Source organism: Anoplophora glabripennis, unplaced genomic scaffold (genome assembly GCF_000390285.2).
Source record: "Anoplophora glabripennis isolate ALB-LARVAE unplaced genomic scaffold, Agla_2.0 scaffold1018, whole genome shotgun sequence".
In the NCBI taxonomy this organism is placed as follows: Eukaryota; Metazoa; Arthropoda; class Insecta; order Coleoptera; family Cerambycidae; genus Anoplophora; species Anoplophora glabripennis.
The window spans coordinates 120,185-140,479 of NW_019417142.1; the positions used below are offsets into that span (position 1 = coordinate 120,185).

Below are 20,295 nucleotides of genomic sequence, written 5' to 3' on the forward strand. Positions count from 1 at the left end.
GTTTCTCCCTTTTCAAAGGACCCCGCACGAATCTTATGGAAATTGAATTTCGGTCAAATTATTTGAAATTTTCAGAATAGTTTCTTGAAGTCATGCTGAGAAAAAGTCTTCATGGGCACAAAGTGCCAAGATGCTCCGGAGCCGAGATATAAGCGATGGGAAGTTGAAGTTGGGCTTTAATTTTTTGAGCTGTAGATATAAAAGACAGTAGAGAAGGTTTGGAGTCATAAAATACTTCGGGAGTGACGAACCGTGGGGTCCTTATCTCTACTGTCAAACCTAAAAAAATATCTACTAGTGAGAGGCAAGGGGACTCACGATAAACAAGCACCCCAATGAGATGAGTCTCACATCACGTCCACGTCGTTCATCTTGGGTTCAGCTGAGAATGGGACTTGGTTTTTTACAATATAATAATATTCTATTAGACTGAATATTAAGTATTATAACTCTTATAACTATAATACTGAATATTAATCAGAAAAAAAAAATAACGAAACGTTTTTAAAAGCCTATTTTTGTCAGATTTCAACGTTCTTAGGTATGGAATGACTTCAAAAATAGTTTTTTTTTGTAGAAAATGCGTTAGTATGATTTGAGTTATACGTTTTTTTTTGCAGTGAAAATGTTTAGATGCCGTAAAACCGATTATAAGAGCCTGAGATATGAAAAACGCGTTTTTCAACTTCCCATCGCTCATATCTTGGCACTTTGTGCCCATGAAGACTTTTTCTCAGCATGACTTCAAGAAACTATTCTGAAAATTTCAAATAATTTGACCAAAATTCAATTTCCATAAGATTTGTGCGGGGTCCTTTAAAATAAATTTTGATAGTTGAACCAAAGTATAATTACATTTTAAAACTAGCATAATTATTTAATGTATTTACTATTTATTTGTTAAAAAATAAAGATAAATAGAGTTTTGTCTACTGTATAGTTTTTGCGCACTGCAACCCGCAGCATCTAATTTTTATTAACCGATGATTAATAATTTATATTTTTCAAATATTTATACCAACTTAAACAAAAATGTATAAGTATTTGGTCTTTTTGGAAAGCTGATGGTATGTAGGACGCAATACCAAATCCAAAAAAAAAAATTCGGAAAATTTCTAGAATTTTCAATGGAAACTCCAGGAATTTTCATAGATTGGGAATTTTCCCATCTCTACAGTTAACAATAACAATAACTGAACTTAAAAATTGAGGCAAACGTTTTTATACTACATACATATTACAATCTATTCTCTATATGACCTCCTCTCATTTCAAGACGCATATCCAATCTTCGCCTGACTTCTTTGTGGGCTGCGTTTATTAACATTTCGCCGTTTAACTCATTACCGCTTTGTGATTTTTATCTTTCAAATGATTAATATCTCGCGAAGGTGTTTTGTAGACCTTATTTCTTAAAATCCTCTATAAAAAAATCTAGGGGTGTTAGATCTGGTAACTTTCCGGGCCACTCAATAGTTCCATTAAGCCCAATCCATTTTTCTGGGAAAGTGTTATCTAAATATTGCTGCACAATCCTGGCCTTGTGGGTTGGAGCCCCGTATGCTTAAACCATAGGTTTCTCCTTAGCTGCAAAGACACATTCTTCAGAAGTACAGGAAGTTCTTCTTCTAGGAAATTTAGGTAACTAACGCTGTTCAATGTATGTTCATAAAAATAAGGCCCAATTAAATGTCTACTGATGACGTCGCATCATACATTTACTTCAAACTGGCCTTGATTTTGGACTGAATTTACAATGTGATGATTTTCAATGGACCAGTAGCGTTCGTTGCGCCTGTTTGGCAAACCATTACTGACAAACCGAATTTCATCCGTCCGAAGAACATGCCGAAAAACGTTCTGATTAACAGTTTCTACATTTACTACAATTTTAGCTATAAAATTAAGTCTGTTTTCAACGTTACGCTCAGGCAAATACTCCAAATTGTGAATTTTATAATCATAATACCCAAATTTAATTCCTGGCTAGCCTGCTGTATAGAATTTCATGAATTTTGTTCAAAATACTGTAATAGTCTAGCTGTATTAACATTGTTTCTTACCCTTCGGTCAATTATTTGAATTTTGCCAAACAGAAAATGCATCTTCATTTCGTCGCAAGGTCGCCTCCAATCTTGTAAAGGCTCTATGATCAGGAATGAGGCGCTCTGGATACCTTTCTCGATGTAACTCTACAGCTCTTCTTGAATTTTTTTGTGACTCGCCGTAAATTAGCAACATATCAACTTTTTCTGAATGAGAAAACATTTTCTAAGCACAAAAGTTATACGTTTGACGTTCGTATTGAGTAATGACAAGTATTTTGTGACATTTATGCACTTTAAATAACGAACATTCAATTATTTTCCAACGACTACTCGATCCTTCCACCGTTAATGTGATTTTTAGGTGATATTTCTTTTGAGACTCTTTAGGACGATATTGCTTATAACTTTTAAACGGGAAGTAATACAGAAAAATTTCTCTAATGAAAGTTTATTAGAAAAAAGAGAGCTTTTTAACAGGAAAGAAATTTGGGTATGTTTCTGGAAAAAATATAATTGATGATGTCATTAGTCGTTTCTATCAAATGCCAAAGATAATACTTTGAATTGAAACTGGAGCTTTCCTCGTCCCATTTAACACCACGTGTCCCAAATTATATTTAAATTTTTTGTATCCTCACAGTAGGCCCATATTATCGAGTTTGAGACACCCCCTACTCTGGTTTCGGTTTATTGGAATATTTTCTATTATTTCCCCTCATTCCAAAGTATTCGGATCATATTTCAATTTATTTCAGTTTACTCGTATTCCGACTTATTCCAGTTTATTCCGACTTATCCTGTTTATTCCGGCTTATTCCCATTTATTCTAACTAATTCCAGTATATTCCGTTCAATAGATTCGTCAAATAAACACAAAATCTGAAACTTCATGGTGTTTGAACAGTTTTTATAATTTTTATTCTAAACATAACATACACATAATTCATCGTACATACTGAAATTCACTGCTTTGCTAGCTTTGTTATTTAAGAAAAAGACACTCCTGTTTTTTTAGAACAAATTTTTCCAACTACCATCGACTGCTGGGGTCCTCTTGGTCCCGTAGTGATAAGATCGGCTACGGAAAGACCCGTAACTTCCCTAGAGAGGCTTTGGGCTTATCTCACCGTGAAACAGTTGTTGGACGACAGGGATTCGGCGGCAAATCCTGAAGAGTTGAGCAAAAAGGCCATTGATCTGGCACTAAAATACTCTTTTGTGACCGACGTAACGTCTCTGGTGGTGGTAAAGCCGAACGAAACTGCTCCTGCCCTTGAAGATATCAGTAAGTAAAAACAAATAGATGAACAGTTATTCAAATGATGGTTCATTATTCACAGAAGTCGTACTTATTTTTAGATTCCACAAAAAAGAGGCGTTGTAGTAACCGTTTAGTTCCTACATCTGCTAATTATAGAGGTAAGTTTTAACTGATAAGGAAAATTAGAAATTTATTAAGCAGAGTGCGACTGAAGATAACTTTCATAAACATTTCTTTAAATTTTTCGAAAGGGAAATTATGTAAAAATGTACCTTGGATTTACTGTGGACAAAAAACCGTTACTTATTTTTAGGCTTTTCTGAAATGCGCCCTCCTTATCTTCGTTTATGTTCGGGACAACTTTCCACCGCTTCATTTTCGAAATATAGGGCCTTAAAGATTTTTTTAAAAATTCGAATTTTTTAAATAACTTCTAAATGAAGAAGGCTATTTAAGCCAAATTTGGCATGACACATCTTATAAGATAACATTTTTCCATAGAAGTAGAAGTCCCGCAAGCAACCAGTGGCGGAGTTATGGGGACTCAGACTCATTAAATTATAAAAAAAATTAATACGGCCCTACTGAAAATAAAAAATGATGCTGTTTTTAGATAGAACAGTTTGTTATTGACAAAAAGTGTACATTCACTTTTTTCCTAACTCTTATAGTTTCATGGCAAAATTGATTTTTCGGAAGGGTGCTTCTGGATTCTGTCGATAAACTTTAGGAAGACGTTCCTCATAAAACCTAAAAAAATATAGTACCTATTAAAATTGGTCTTAGTCTCGAGTATGTGTGAGTCAAACAAGCATTTTTGTCTCCCCTTCCCTTGGGTTTAACCAATAGTATTAAAATTACTTAGATGCTGTTTTTTTTTAGAAAAAAAAAATTATGAAAACAATAGAAATATTTAAATACCTAACATTTAATGTGACTATGTCGTAATATGACATCGTAACGACCCTTGCAATACTCCTAAATTTTTTCAGGCGGTTTGTAGTCACTTCATTTTCCTGTGTACTTTTAAATAAAATAAGATGGCAAACAATACATGAAAATTTATTTGTAAATTGAAACCACCAAAAAATTACCAATTAATATTATACCTAGACAAAGCGAAAAGTGAATAAAAAATGAAATGATTTAAAAAATATTTTGTTCAAAATGGGCGCCTCCGAACTGTAGACAAGCACGACATCTTCTAATTATGGAGGTAGTGGACGATCGACACTGAATTGGAGTTAATTCTCGACATGCTTGGACTATTCGCTGTCTTAGATCTTCTAGGGCAAGGGTCGGCAACTGGCGGACCGTGGTCCAGGTCCGGACCGCAGAAGGTAAAATACTGGACCGCCAAAAATTTTTTGAAAGCATAAATTACTCAAATAAATTATTTAAAAAATGTTTTTTACGTTTGAGTGCCAACCATATAATTTTTTCTAGTACTTTACAATTGTGTGAGTGTTTTGAGTTCTTAATGGTTAGTAAGCAGATTAAATTTGAGTCCAAATGAAAATTTGTAAGAAATATGAATTTTTTTTCTGGACCTCGTTAAATATTTTTAAAAGTATCCGGACCCCACCTAAAATTACTTGCCGACCCCTGTTCTAGGGTATCAACTGGCACCTCGTAGACTTTTTGTTGTAACAGCACCCTAAACGAAATAATCCATCGGTGTCAGGTCCGGTGCGGACCACGCTGCAGGTCCTCGACGACCAATCCATCTCCTGGGATAATTAATGTTTAACCACTCCCTAGGACCTCTACCAAAATGAGCATCTAGTAGAAACCAATTGTTAATTCGAGTATTAAGTGGAACATCTTCTAACAGATCTTGAAAACCATTTTCAAGGAACTCGGTAAACATATCAGCATTTAACCGATGCGGAAGGAAGTAGGAACCAACTATAGTGTTGTCCAACACACCCAACCATACATTATATTGGAATTCATGCTGAAAACTATGTTCCCTTACCGCCCGTGGATTCTCTTAGGACCAAATATGGTTGTTCCTTTCGAGTAAATGTTGCCTCATCTGTCCACATTACTTTTTGTGTAAACTGATCATCATTCTCTGCTTGGTTCCAGTCACAAAACACGCACCTATATCGTATGTCCTGAGGCAATAAATGTTGTACTTGCTGGATATGGTACGCATGGCGTCCATCAGCCCGAAGAGTCCTCCAAATGGAATTTGACGAAATACCTAGCTCATAGCTAGATCTTCTGACACTCGTGGATGGATTTTCATCGAAATGGTTTAAAATAGTATTCGATCTTACTTCGTCCTGAAGTGGGGCAAAATGTCCATCAGCATAAGTTGGAATACCGAAAGACCCAGTTTGTCTGAGAGGACTGAATGTTGTTGAAAATATTTCCTTTCCTTCACAAAAACCATATACAAAGACCATATCAGCATATTCATTGTTCGAAAATATGGACGGCATTATTAAACTTATTTTTATTATTAGTTTGAACGCTTTATCTAATGGGTAATTTATGCAACAATTCGCAAAATAACATTTAAAACGTCAAATTTACATTGCTTGACAGCAGCCTACTCGAAAATTTTTGTTGAGGTTCATTTTAAAGTTTATCGACAGAATCCAGAAGCACCCTTACAAAAAATCAATTTTGCCATGAAACTATAAGAGTTAGGAAAAAAAGTGAATATACACTTTTTGTCAATAACAGACTGTTCTATCTAAAAACAGCATCATTTTTTATTTTCAGTAGGACCGTATTAATTTTTTTTATAATTTAATGAGTCTGAGTCTCCATAACTCTGCCACTGGTTGCTTGCGGGACTTCTACTTCTATGGAAAAATGGTATCTTATAAGAAGATGTGTCATGCCAAATTTGGCTTAAATAGCCTTCTTCATTTAGAAGTTATTTAAAAAATTCGAATTTTTAAACCCTATATTTCGAAAATGAAGCATCTCTGGAAAAAAATGTATACTTGATTTTTTTCTTATTTTTTTATGAGGAATACCTCCTTAAAGTTAGTCGACTTAATCCTGAAACACCCTGTATAATAATTATTAAATTTCACTCTTTTTCTAAATTAGCAACTAGATTGAATAGTTTTTACGATTTAGACCATTCTATTAAAAAGTTGCTCTTTGCTAAAATATAAGCTTTTGAATGTAGTATCATAGTGTTAAATTCGAAGAGCTATATAGCTACTTCTGAATTTAGCCTTTCAATATGAAATTAGTGTGGCAGTAAGTATCATACATAATAATTTGACATTTCTTTCACCAATATGTCCCCGAATACAATAACGTTTCATTTGCTTTTGATTTGAGATGTTTCTCTCAAGAATGAGAACAAATTGTAATAGAATACGATGACGCACACTAGAATGTTATACCATTCATTTTGCTACCGCTAAATGTATTTTTTTCTTGTATTCCATCAAGTTTTCCAAGTTATTTTATGTCCACTAAGGCTAAGTAAAATTATTTTGGTTTTCTAGTAATTTCAATGATTTAATATATAGATCTTTTCATATATATTGTAGAAATAAAAAACTCTTTTATATTGCAGTTAACGACAAAAACGGGGTCGTAAATATTTGTCTGCTTAGCAGAACAGGGTCGTTTAGGCCAAGTTTACAGAATATAATATTTAAGTGTCCCTTCAATTCACAACAGACACTACTACACAATGGCTATAAATTGAAAACAATTGCAGTGAATTACAAAAGTTATCCAATAAAAAAACTTGTAATAAAACAAAAATCACACTACTCAAAACTACTCTAAGAAATGAGAATCACAGCATTGCAGCACCGCGCCATTATTCTATGGCTAGAAATTGGCCTCAATGATTTGGGATCGAGGGGGATTATCCCTCTTTATCCTGCCTCATCTCGTGTAGGCCTGGACAGCCTTCGTAGGTGGGCCCCATCCGTCGTCTACCCCGACCGCAAATGCGGCCGGTGTAGGCGCTTTGTGGGACCTCCTTTTGTCCTGGCTGGGCCCCGCCGGCTAGGGCCCTTTCTTCTGGCGCTCTTCTTGCTTCGCCGGCTCGTCTGTGTAAACCCCGGGGGTAGTGTCATGTTTATGTGTGGTATGGTTGGGTAGGGTAGTGCGGCTATGCAGCCTGGGATGCGCTTTGCTAAGGTGGCCCTTAGGCTAGCGCGGGAGGGGAGGGGTAAGGAGGGTATGGGGAGTGTGTATGTGTGTGTGTGTGTGTGTCGTTGTCTTCGTTTCTTGATCCTGGCTGTCTCTGAAACAGAAAAGGTTAGCGGGCAGGGGGGGGGGTCATTGGGGTGGTCACCCAGGGTCAAAAAGTTGGTGTCTAGGTCTTTTGTGTTTGTCGGTCACGTCGGGTACGTAGTCAACGGCTTGCCTGAGGAGGGGATTGTCATGTCTAGTATTGCAGCACCAACTCCTGCCCTGTACCGCGCAAACTGAGCCATCAGAAGTTTAAAGTAATAAGTTCACCGTGTCTAATTGTTGATTGTCTCTGGCTCACATTAGGAATTTGAGAACAACGTACGTCTTAGAGAGATGCTCAGAATCTGTGTTCTTGCCAGCACAGCACTGTTGCCAAATGTTTCGTTCGAGTTAATATTGTACTAAAAATGGACAACATAAGAATGAAGTGAATAATGCAATAATAATTCTTTAAATAAATCTTTGGAAATTCAGCATATTCTTATACAGAGAGATCGAGAATGATTGACCGGATTCTGAACGTACCCTGTCTCAATTGCTATCAAAACTGATTTCCGTTTGCTAAAATTACTTTTTTTCCGTGCAATTTCATGGTGTTCTGTGGCGATTTCACAATTTGACGTTCTGTTCATTGGCGCACGGATTTTTTGGCTTGAATATTATTTTGTAGATTTTGTTGTTACCTGATATATTTTGCGACATTATAAAACAGTATTTTTCAATACTACAGTTAGAGTAGGTGGATATTATACGTGAGTAATTAATTTATTGCGTATGTTGTTCTCTAACCTAATCGGTTTTTTAATTTAGGTTAACATGGCATTTTCATTAGAACATGATAAATTTCTTCTGGAGGCCTATTTTCGTAGTGGACAAAACAATGGTAATGGTTGGAAATATTCGATGAATTCGTGTCATTTACAATTTCAAGAACAATTTCCAAATGATGAAATTGATTATGAAATTTTTTCGAGACACGTGAAGAGATTAGTGGAACGCTTCCATAACACTGGAAGTGTTTGTAGAGGAAAATCTCCAGGCAGAAAGTCTATTCTTACAGAGGAAGTCTTGGAAGATGTTGAAAACCGNAATTAGCTACATCAAACTTTGATTTAAAAGTTTTTCTAATTGTAAATGAAATAAGAATTTTGGAAAAGTTAGGCTAAACCTACATTTGATTCTGTCATCCTCTTTAATAATAATAACAATAATAACATTTATTGGTCCATCAGTATTGCTTAATTTGTGAAATAACTTTGATTTTTGTTAAATAATTGATATTTTTATTATGAATTTCCATTTTGACAGTAACCTAATTTATTTGACGTTTGAACGTAATTATTTGTTTACCATTAAAATCCCTCAACCTGCGCTCATGATTGTAGTATTGGTATCAAAAACTGGTATGCCGCACATCAAAAATCAGTATGAGGCGGCACGGTCAATCATTCTCGATCACCCTGTATTTTCAGAACATAACTTAATATTTTAAACCTAAGTACCTGAATAAATTTATTTCATTCAATTTAGGCAATATTTTTACATATCAGCAACACAGGGCCCACATCCGACGAATCAAGATCCCGCCCACCTAGGGTAAAGCAGAGCAACCTTTAAATTGAATACCTGAGAAGATATGCAATTATTGACTAGTATCTCTCTATTTCTCACTAATTTTGTATTCAATTTATCTAGATGAGTGTACCTGATAAGAGCATTATGATTTGTGAAGTAAATTAACTGTTTGTGCATTTATTTTTTCCGGACATTTAAAAATTGTGTTGCCCTACTCTCCCCCTATCACACTTACCGGCAGGATTTAACATTTTTTATGTCTACTATAAGTATGAAAAGAACAGGGTGTAATTTTGAGTGAGGAGTCATATTTAACACATATTAAACACATATTTTATTTTATTTTTTCAAATTGTGTCGTGAAAACTAATTTTTTTAGCCTTTTTTTAGTAATTGTCAACCCGTTGCTGACAAATACCCTTAAATAAAAGCACGTCTTGTTCCCCGTGCAACATTAGTGTATTGACGTTCATAGCTCTCATATAACCGATCTGACAAATATTTTCTTACTATTATTATTACCCTTAAAAAACTAATTCACACTTAAAGGGGGTGCGTGTGCGTCTGTGTGTGCGTGTGTGTGCGCGTGTGTGTGTGCGTGTGTGTGTGCGTGTGTGTGTGTGTGTGTCTGGGTGTGTGTGTGTGTGCGTGTGTGTGTGCGTGTGTGTGTGCGTGTGTGTGTGCGTGGGTGTGTGCGTGCGTGTGTGTGTGTGCGTGTGTGTGTGTGTGTCTGTGTGTGTGTGCGTGTGCGTGTGTTTTGAAATGGCACTGGTTCATCACCAAATAGCCAGTTTTCAAAATTTTGTGCATAAAGGATTTTTTTAGCTACCTATGTAAGTCTACAATCTGACAATGAATAATATTAAATTCTCATATCCTTCCAGTAGGTAAGTGCATATTAATGGCTTAAAATCCTAAAAATGTTGGTCGGTAAATTAGTAATTACTAGAGATGCCATATTTTAATATTTGAATTTTTTCTTATATTTTTAACCAGTGCCGGAGGCACAATGGGAAAATAGTAACATGTCAAAAAGATTAAAACAGATTTTGGGTTATTTCAGTAATCCATATTGGTTTTAATTAAGTCTGAACATCTTAAGCAACGAATGAATTACGATCGTTGGTAGAGTTATTCGGTCAATCTATGATAAATTGAAAAATATGAACACAGCATATACAGGGTGATTCAGAACTTATGCAAATATAAAAAAATTTGAATGTACAGGGGACTTACAAATGCAATTTTGTAAAAGAAAATTGAAAAGGGCAGTTCAAAAATGATATCAAGATACACTTCTGCACGACACCAGAAACTGGTCCACTGTAAACCTGACCTAGCACAAGGCAAAGCATGCAATGGGCAAAAAAATTGAAAGAATTTCTTTCCCAAGGCAAGAAATAAATACAATTTTATAACACCTATTTTATATCAGCAAATTCAAACGCTTTTGCCGCTATTGGTTATTATTAGTTAATTAAATTTATTTGTTTTTTAATTAATAACATAATTTGACATACCTGATGTTACAACGACTGTTCAAAATTAGGATCATCGATGTGTAAACACATTTGGGCCCGTCTTACCCAGTTTCTATGAATTAACACAAATGTTATCTTGCTTCACAATAATAATAATAATAATAATAATAATAATCTTTATTTTCAAGAACAGTCACATAGATCCAGTAACATTAGTGAAAATAACGTCAACAGAGCTTTACTATTACAGCACTAACAACTTTATATAACTATCCATATAGAAAAAAGAAATACCTATATAATAGATTTCAGAGATAAATTCATCCTTACAATCTATTATTATTAAAATACTCAACTACATTATATGGTTCCAGATCTATTAATAAATTAAAAATTTTCTTTTTGGAAATTATTATATCTGTAATTATTCTTATATCAGCAAGCAATTTATTATACATTTTAATACAATTATAAAAGGCACCTTTTTCTGTAACTGTCAATCTGTGTATCGGATAGGAATAATCCTCAGTTCTGGTTTGATAGTTACGTTCTGAAGACATTTTCTATAATCCTCATTGAATAAATTACATTATTAAGTCGCATAACAACATGTTCGACATGGTCTTTAAAATTTAGCAGTGTCTATATAAATAACAAGAAACTTAGTACTATGAGTTAAATTTAATTGGTGATATTGTAAAATTAATATTTTGCAGTGGCGGTTTTACCATAAGAGCTGCGGAGCTGCAGAACACAAAATTTTATGTATTTAATCATATTAAATATCAACAAAATATTTAAAGAATCCAAATGTACTCGCGCTAAAATAAATCTAGGAGCTTATATTATTATTTATTACGACGCGAGCTACGCTCCTTAATATATGCAACTTCATATACAAAATGTGTGTACAGCGAACAGTTATATGCGTCCTTTGTTTTTATTGGCTAATCAGGCTCGTGATGTCGTGACCCACGTCACTTTTATATGGGCTATATATGGTTTATTTCTGCGAGCGGCACGTGTGAATATTTTCGTTTAGGCGTCTACGGATGTTATAGTTATTAAAATGAATAGTGTTTCGTTTTTACAAAAAACTTTATTTGGTTCTCTGCGTTATGAGGATAAACTAAATATAAAAGAATTAAATTAAATTATTAATTAATAATTAATTAATTAATTATTAATAAATTCAATTCAATTAAATATTGAAGTTAGTGGAACAAACCGAAGTAAGTTATAAAAGACAATTTAACAATAATGTATACACAAAAGCAGAGTGGGTGTGCGGGTGTGATATAAAAAATACACTGTTTTGTTTTCCGTGCTTACTTTTCGGTGGGGATAAAGCATGGACAATATACAGTGTGAAAGATTTAAGTCATTTAAGTCATTAGGTAAAATAAACATAAGAAGTCAGTTAGATTCTGCATATATTGGGATAATATACGGAAACACAATGAACAGGTAACGAAGAATTGTTATGTATTATCTAATATCATAGATTGCAAAAAATTTTGCGTAGCTTTCGAATTAGAACTTCGCGGATATGATGAGACAGAAAATTCGGACAACTCTGATGTGTTTCGTGGACTCATAAATTTAGTGCAGATCTTGACGACATATTAAAAGAACATGGGTATGACTGGGATTTCCTGTGATTGTACCGGGAATTAGCCGTATGGTCCCGGATTTCGGATTTGCACGTATAACTCCCGGAATATAATATAATGTACATATATATAAAAAAAGATAAAGGAAAAATCATAACACGCCGAGGAAAATTAAAAATCGTTGAATCGTTGGTAAACTTCACAAACGATTTTTTTGTTTTTAAATTATATTCAATAATTTAATAAAATATATTTAGTTTATTCCAATTTATTTATACCGTCAGTAGGTAATTCGTGAATAGATATTTCAAAAAGGTATCAATTTCAAAAATCGTTGTGAAAATCTGTATTTTTGTATAAATGCATTGTTCCTTGAAATTCAGAAGTGCCAGGAAAACGCGTGACCCTGAAAATTTTTAAATTTTTCACCTGCGGCGCCATTTACAGGCTCTCCGGGCACTTAATATCCCGGAATTCAATTCAACAAATGTAACAATCCTAAGCAGAACACATTCAATCAATGTTTACGCGCCACCACTGCATTGTTTCATATTGAGCATGTGTGGTTTTAAATTGTCCTTATTTAAGATTTGTTTATTTTTAGTGAACCATTTATTTGTTTCAGATAATATATTATCTGCATCTTCCAATAGCGGAGTAAAGCTCACCCTGCTCATAATTATATTAGTATCATCTGCATAATTCACAATATCACACTTTCTATTTATGTTTATTACTTCGTTCAGGTCATTTATATATATTATGAACAAAAGAGGGCCAATAGTACTTCCCTGCGGTACACCCAATGTCATTTCAACATCAGATCTTGCACTTTGTCCATCTTTACATAGGGTCACTGTCTGCTTTCGACTAGATAGGTACGATTTTATCCAATCTAGAGCGGAATCACGAATGCCATATCTACACAGTTTTTCATTTAATATATTATGGTCAAGACAGTCATACGCTTTTGGTAAGTCAATAAAAATGCCCATAGGAATCTCTCTTTTTTCTAGTGAATCCAGTATTATGTTAATTAATTGAAATACTGCTGTTTGAGTAGATTTGCCTTTTTGGTATCCATGTTGATTTTTAATAAACAAATTTTCTGCAGTCATATTTAACAATTCTGTCATTCATAACTAATTCAAAGAGTTTCGAAAAACTGGGTAACAAACTAATTGGTCGAAAATTTTCAAATTTTGTGTGATCACCTTTTTTGTGTAAAGGTCTAATTAGAGCAATTTTCAATTCGTCAGGAAAGATACCGAATTTTAAAGAATTATTAATGATATAAATCATAATTGATGCTATTTGACTCGTACATGATTTAACAATTTTTGTAGGTATTTCATCTACTCCGCTGGACATTTTATTTTTAAATTTTTTTTGATATTTCTAATAGTTCTGTAACTGTTACTTATTTTAAATGTATGACATTTTCGTTATATTTAATTTTATGAGTAAAAGGAATATGACATTGGTTTTGAATAATTTCATTCACATAATTTACTAATTCAATTTCAATAGGTCGGTATGTTTGAATAACATTTCCTCTAATATCTCGTAAACATTTCTTTAAATTTTTTGAAAGGAGAATTTTAAAATGTTCCTTGGAATTACTACAGATAAAAATTTGTTACTTATTTTTAGGCCTGCGTGAAAGGAGTGTTCCATTGCGTCGTTTATGTTCAGGAGGAGGTAAGTTGAAAATAGATATCGGCGTATTTTACCAGTGTACTAAATTTTGAATTCGATAGTAGTCCACCGATTAGTTGTTTCCCCCAATATCATTAGTTAGTATACTTTTGTTTCATTGCTAAGTTACATTTCTGACAATGATATATTAAAAGTGGATTCAGTCATTTCTCCGTTTCATTCATAAAGTTTTGTGGTTTTATTGAAACTTCAAATTAAATTTATAATTTAACACATTACCAATTTCAGAACTTTTTACCGGCTTGTAAAAATAAATATGATTTTTTAAATATTGACACATATTTTCCATAAACTTTTTTCCACTGTTTTAACTGGCATAATTATTTTAGGTCCTCCCAGTAACAAGAGAAATAAATGTCTAGGTAAGTAATACTACTAAATGTTTCAAATATCTCCTATTTTTTTATGCCACCTCAAAATCTATTTTATTCTTATATTCCAGCGAGTTTTCAAAGTTACTCTGCGTCCACTACAAGTAAGTAACATTACTTTGATTTTCCAGTAACTTTAATAAATAAATGTACATTCATAATTTTAAGTAATATTAATTTTTTCACCTCAACAAAGTAAACTAGGTTTATTAATTTTTGTTTTTTTCGATTTTTCTTGCTGTATATGTATGTCTGCAACTGACAACGAATAATATATTCTCATATCCTTCAAGTAGATAAGTGCATATTAATTAGAATCCTAAGAATATCGTGGTAAATTACTGATTATTAGAGATGCCATATTTTAAATTTCTTTAAAAGACATACTTTGTTGTAATAAAAACTTACCTGGATCGAGATAACTTTCACTATTTTTTTTTTATTTTTATCTAGCACCGGAGGCACAACATGTAAGTAGTAACATGTCAAAAAGATTAAAACAGATTTTGGATTATTTCAGTAATCCGTTAGTTTTAACTAAGTCTGATTATCTCAACCAATGTATGCATTACAATCGTTGGTCAATCTATGATAAATTAAAACATGAACACAGCATCTATACAGTGGAACAATAAAATAGTGCTGTATTCAATTTATTATGAAGATATCCCGATCACGTGACTTGTAAACATTTATGAAGACTGTATAAAATAATGTTACCTCTTTGAATTCAAATTTATTCCTTGAATTTATAAATCTGTAATGTTTTGATAGTTTTTTGTAAACATTTATCACTAAAACAAAATGCTTATAGTAAGTACATTATAGGTACCAACTGCAACATTATTAAAACTATATCGACTATTTCACAACAATCACATTTTTTTTAAAATGTTTTGAAAAGAAAATTTTATTGTGTTTCCCTGCTTGGAATCACTACAGATAACAATTTGTTACTTATTTTTAGACTTTCGTGAAATGAACGCCCCATGGCGTCGTACATCTTCGGAACAAGGTAAGCTGAATATGAATATGAGCATACTAAATATTGAATTCAATAGTGGTTGGGATTTTAATCCACAGATTAATTGTTTTCCGCAATATCATTAGTTAGTATACTTTTGTATAGTTGAATCTGTAAGGGAGCAGTGATGAGCAAATGACTTGAAATCATTTAAAAAATGAGTAACTACTAAATTTCAAAAGGGGTGAAACGGGACCGTTTTTTAAAATTATTGCTGTCAATGCAAAGAAAAATATTCATAACTAGAAAGTAAATAGATTGAGATACTTTCAAAATACTTAAAATTATATATTTCCATTCCACAATTATTACTTTTTACCCAATATGCATAAATAAATGCAATGTTGCAACAGAAACTTGGCAACAGCGCACGAGTATGCTGAGTTTATTATTTGTAAGTTGTCAGCCTTTGTCATGTATATGGGTAATGGGTATACAATTATGTTAGGTGATCACTTGTTCAACTGATTGCTTTGCTTTAACCTATAAAATGTCGGTAGAAAGGAAAATTTGTGACTATAAGAAAATATGAGTGATTGAGAATTAGAACAGAAAATGGTAAAAGCAGGAAAAAAGATGTTGAAGAGAAGATTGTGGAGCCAGAACCTCGGCACATCGTTCCGAGGACATCAACTTAATCTACATGAAGTACATGGAACAAAGCATGCACTGCTCTTTTTGCAAAAAACTTTTAGGTATTTTAGAATTTTTAGATTGTCTACAAAGATCACGAAGTGATTAGCCTGGAAAAGTTTAAATATGATTTAGTTACATGCATAAGTAGCACTGCTACTACGATGCACTTCTGTGAATACAAATGTTCCATATAAGACAAGGGTTTAAAGCGATTGCATTTATGAAAGTTTAATACAGTGTGATATATGTAGTATTGTACTGTGATGCGATGTTCTTCTCAAAAATATTCTAAAAATTATACTGAAATTATTATGTTAATATTAAAATGAGAAATGATATTAAAAATGTCATAATTTATCAAAATTCATAAGATTGTTATACAGTGTGACCCATTTGAAACCGGGACACCCTCAATTTTTATTTGCAGGGCGATTTTGACCAACTATTATTTGAATTGTAGAGAGGCAAAAAGTATAATTTAGAACCAAGTATCATCCTTTTTGTATAAAAACCAATGACTACCAGATAATTTTTGGAGGGTCAAAATTGAAGAAACTATATTGGCGATTTTTTTTTAGAAAAAATCTAAGTATGCCAGTGAATTAAGCGCCCTTAAAATGGGCTTGTACCAAATTTCATAAAAAATATTGCATATTAATAATTCTGTGGCAGAATTAAAAATCACATTATTATGAATTTTTTTCGTCTGACGAAGCAAGCCATGGAATAAAACGTCCTCCTATTGAATGGCCGCCAAGATCACCTGACTTGACGCCACTCGACTTTTTCCTTTGAGGCATCCTTAAATAAAAAGTGTATAAGTCAAGACCACAGTCGGTAAAAGAATTACGCGCTAGAATAACTGGAGCTTGTGCAAATATTACCCCAGAACAACTGAGAAAAGTAACCAAAACATAGGAAAAAGGTATAAGTGCCTTGAAATAAACGGCAGATTGGTGGCGGTAACAAGAATTTAATTAATAATTCTTCTCTTCTGAAACTTCAATAATTTTGTTGAATATTGTTGTGAATAAAAATAATTATTGTCATTTATTTTTGACGTTTTATTCCATGGCTTGCTTCGTCAGACGAAAAAAATTCATAACAATGTGATTTTTAATTTTGCCATAGAATTATTAATATGCAATATTTTTTTATGAAATTTGGTATAAGCCCATTTTAAGGGGCGCTTAATTCACTGGCATACTTAGATTTTTTCTAAAAAAAATCGCTAATATGGTTTCTTCAATTTTTACCACCCAAAAATGATCTGGTAGGCGTTGGTTTTTGTATAAAGAGGATGACACTTAGTCCTAAAGTACACTTTTCTCCTCTGTACAATTCAGAATAAAGTTGGTCAAAATCGCCCTGTAAATAAAAATTTTATAAGGGTGTCCCGGTTTCAAATGGGTCACTCTGTATGTACCGTGATGCAAATAACAAATAATAACACAAGTTGAATGTAATCAATTTCTAATGACTAATTTGTGTATCGAAACGTTTATATAAATTTCCCGCCACCTATCCTCATTCATACATTGCACTGTTGCCGTTTATTACTTAGTGGACATCTTTTAAAAGCATTTCCAATATAATATTTTTTTGAGCTTGTTTTGATGTTTAAATACCTATTGTGCATTAAAAAGTCCCACCTAAATTAATGTTTATTTTTTAATGCACAAAATTTATATTTCAGGTATGGAATTGGATTCAGGAGAAAAACCTGTGGAGTTTACGGCCAATCATCCGTTCTTGGTCTTCTTGCAGGTGGAGATCGACAATGCCGTTTTCATACTTTTTGAGGGTTGTGTTTTTAGACCCAGTGTTTAATCAGGACGTGTACAGGATGTGACTAAAACATAAAACTTTAATGATGGATTCTATGTTATAAACTAATTAAAAAAAGTTCTACATTTGTTTATAGTTAACATATAATAAGAACACATTTTTTATAATCTTTAGTGTTCTATCGGAGTAGGGAGTCCAATTCTAAATATTTAGGAAGGAAAAAATCACAAATGAAAATTATTCACTATACTCCACAAAGTACACCCATATATTAAAAAAACCGTCTCATAAGTTACAGCCAAGTACATACCAAATTTGAATAAAAGTGCCTCAGTCGTTTTCTTGTAATTAAAATTTTTTTTCTTTTTTTTCGTTAATGTAAAATATTATCTAGAATCCATTACTAAAAGTTTGGCATTTTAGTTATATACTATAAAATTACCTATGCTACATGGTTTATGCTTAATATGACTATGATTTTTATAAATGCTTTTTTAAAGAAAATTTATTCATAGTAAGTTATGCAGGGTATTTCAGGATTAATTTTTTCAGTTATAATTTGAATTTGGACGATCAATATAAGAAAAACAAAATTTATATGTCTGAAGAGGCTGCATTTTCTGGGCTGTGGGTGTTAAATCGGAAAATGAGATGGAATTTGGCTTAACAACTTATGTAAGTAGAGGTAAAAATTCACTGAATCATATTTAAACAGGGGCGTCACCAGAAAATGGGCTAAGGGGGGGCAAGATAAGAGAGAGAGAGGATGGGAGAAATGTAAATTATAGATAGAAATAGGCACAGTGAATTAATTTTATTTAGAAATATTTTTAATAAAACCTTTTTAAAATACAAGAAAAACAAGAAAATATAAATAACTAAAAATATAAATAAATTCAACGAAAATTAGGTAAAACATAATCTGATTTTTTGAAAATTTGTCGACCACTTTATTAATAAAATCTTCATGGTTATCAAAAATAAGCGATAGACCAATAATAAAAATATTAAGTCTATGTTTGCAGTTTATCTATAGGTAATTTAAAAACAATTAAATAAAATTTAAAGATCGAATAATAACCTTCACAATTCAAGTTTAAAACTATAATATTGAAAATATATAAATTTCTTAAACTTATGGGTAAACCTACAAAATTAAGAACGTTTTCCATTCCCCCTATATAAAATTGGTACGTGGTCACATTGTTATTATTTTGGCCACCCGTACAAATACAAATTTTAAGTTTTGCGAATTAATCCTAAAACGACCTGTTATTAGATATATTTTATATAACAGTTTCACTCTTATATTAATTATTGTTGGTTTAAAATTTTATTTAATCAATAAATATTTTGAATAATTTTTTGTTTTATTGTTTTTATTGTTAGGGCACATAATTGTTTTACAAAATTTACTACTTAAATCACCTATATAAGATAATCACAATTCATAATATGCGCTATTATTCCACGGCTAGCAATTGGCCTCGATGCATTGGGATCGAGGGGGATTATCATTTATCTAGGGGGGGATTATCCCTCTTTATCCTGCCTCGTCTCGTGTTACTTGGACAGTCTTCGTAGGTGGGTCTCATCCGTCGTCTACTCCGACCACACGAGATATAAAATACTCAGTACATTTATCTGTTATCTAGGATTAGATATGACAAATCACGCGTGCAAAACTTTCAAATAATCCAATAATGCCCTTAGTCACGTGACGCGAGACTAGTTTCATCTCATTTTACATCATGGTCCCTTACCCTCTACATTCTATTCATAGTATACTGTCAAATCAACGCTAATTTAAGTTTTTTTTTGCGAAAGAAGTCGTTCGTATGTTGTACATAGTATGTACCTATGTGTGTGTAGTATGTACATATGAGTAAATGAAGAGAGATGATAGATGAACTACTTGCGTGGTATGTCGAACGTACTACCATATGACAATAGACTCTTTTAGTGTGATGTCACATATTTAGGCAACCCACAACAAATTGTCAACAATAGTTAAAATTGTACAGACTGAATCTGACTCTTGTGTACTATTTACATAGATACTATGTATAAAAATGAACAACTTTTTTATTTTTTACAAATCAATTTATTTTTACAAGGATTTGGAAGTATTTAAGAACCAATACATAACACATGTTTGGTAAAATACATACACTTATGTACTTACAAAACTTACAAAAAATGATATAAAAGATATTCCTAAATTTAAATAAAATAAAAATTTAACATATTAGCCGTGTTATATTCCTAATGCTCATGCTCGGAATCTCGGAAAGAATAGCCTCATTCAGGTAGATCTTGTTGATATCCTATTATTATCGCTGTCATCATTAGCGTATTTTCTCTTGTTTTGTTTAATCTTGGCAATTTCTACTCTTCAAGTGGTTTATTACAGACGTACTCTTAACCACAACCTATAGTACGATCGTATTCGATGCAAAGTAATAAATCATTGCTTGTCAAGGGAATCAGTGCAACACATTTTATAGGGGGTTTTGGAAATTGAATAATTTCTTTATGCATTATGGATTAACAGCTATATATTTATGAAGGACAAAATGAAAAACAAAGGC

General features: G+C 32.6%; 1 protein-coding gene across 7 annotated transcripts in view; it reads left to right on the forward strand.

Annotated features, from left to right (window-relative positions):
- LOC108914057 (inter-alpha-trypsin inhibitor heavy chain H3-like) overlaps positions 1–18,586 on the forward strand; it is a 29,811-nt gene extending 11,225 nt beyond the window's left edge. For 5 of the 7 annotated variants that reach the window (XM_018719756.1, XM_018719752.1, XM_018719757.1 and 2 more), the window contains 7 exons: positions 3,064–3,333; positions 3,408–3,467; positions 13,820–13,867; positions 14,215–14,247; positions 14,328–14,360; positions 15,224–15,271; positions 17,613–18,586. In XM_018719756.1, the coding sequence (XP_018575272.1) occupies positions 3,064–3,333; positions 3,408–3,467; positions 13,820–13,867; positions 14,215–14,247; positions 14,328–14,360; positions 15,224–15,271; positions 17,613–17,746 (626 nt within the window). In that variant the 3' untranslated portion in view covers positions 17,747–18,586. The remainder of the gene's footprint in view (positions 1–3,063; positions 3,334–3,407; positions 3,468–13,819; positions 13,868–14,214; positions 14,248–14,327; positions 14,361–15,223; positions 15,272–17,612) is intronic. The other 2 variants (XM_018719753.1, XM_018719758.1) reach the window with 2 other exon arrangements.
- Positions 18,587–20,295: the final 1,709 nt, after the last annotated feature.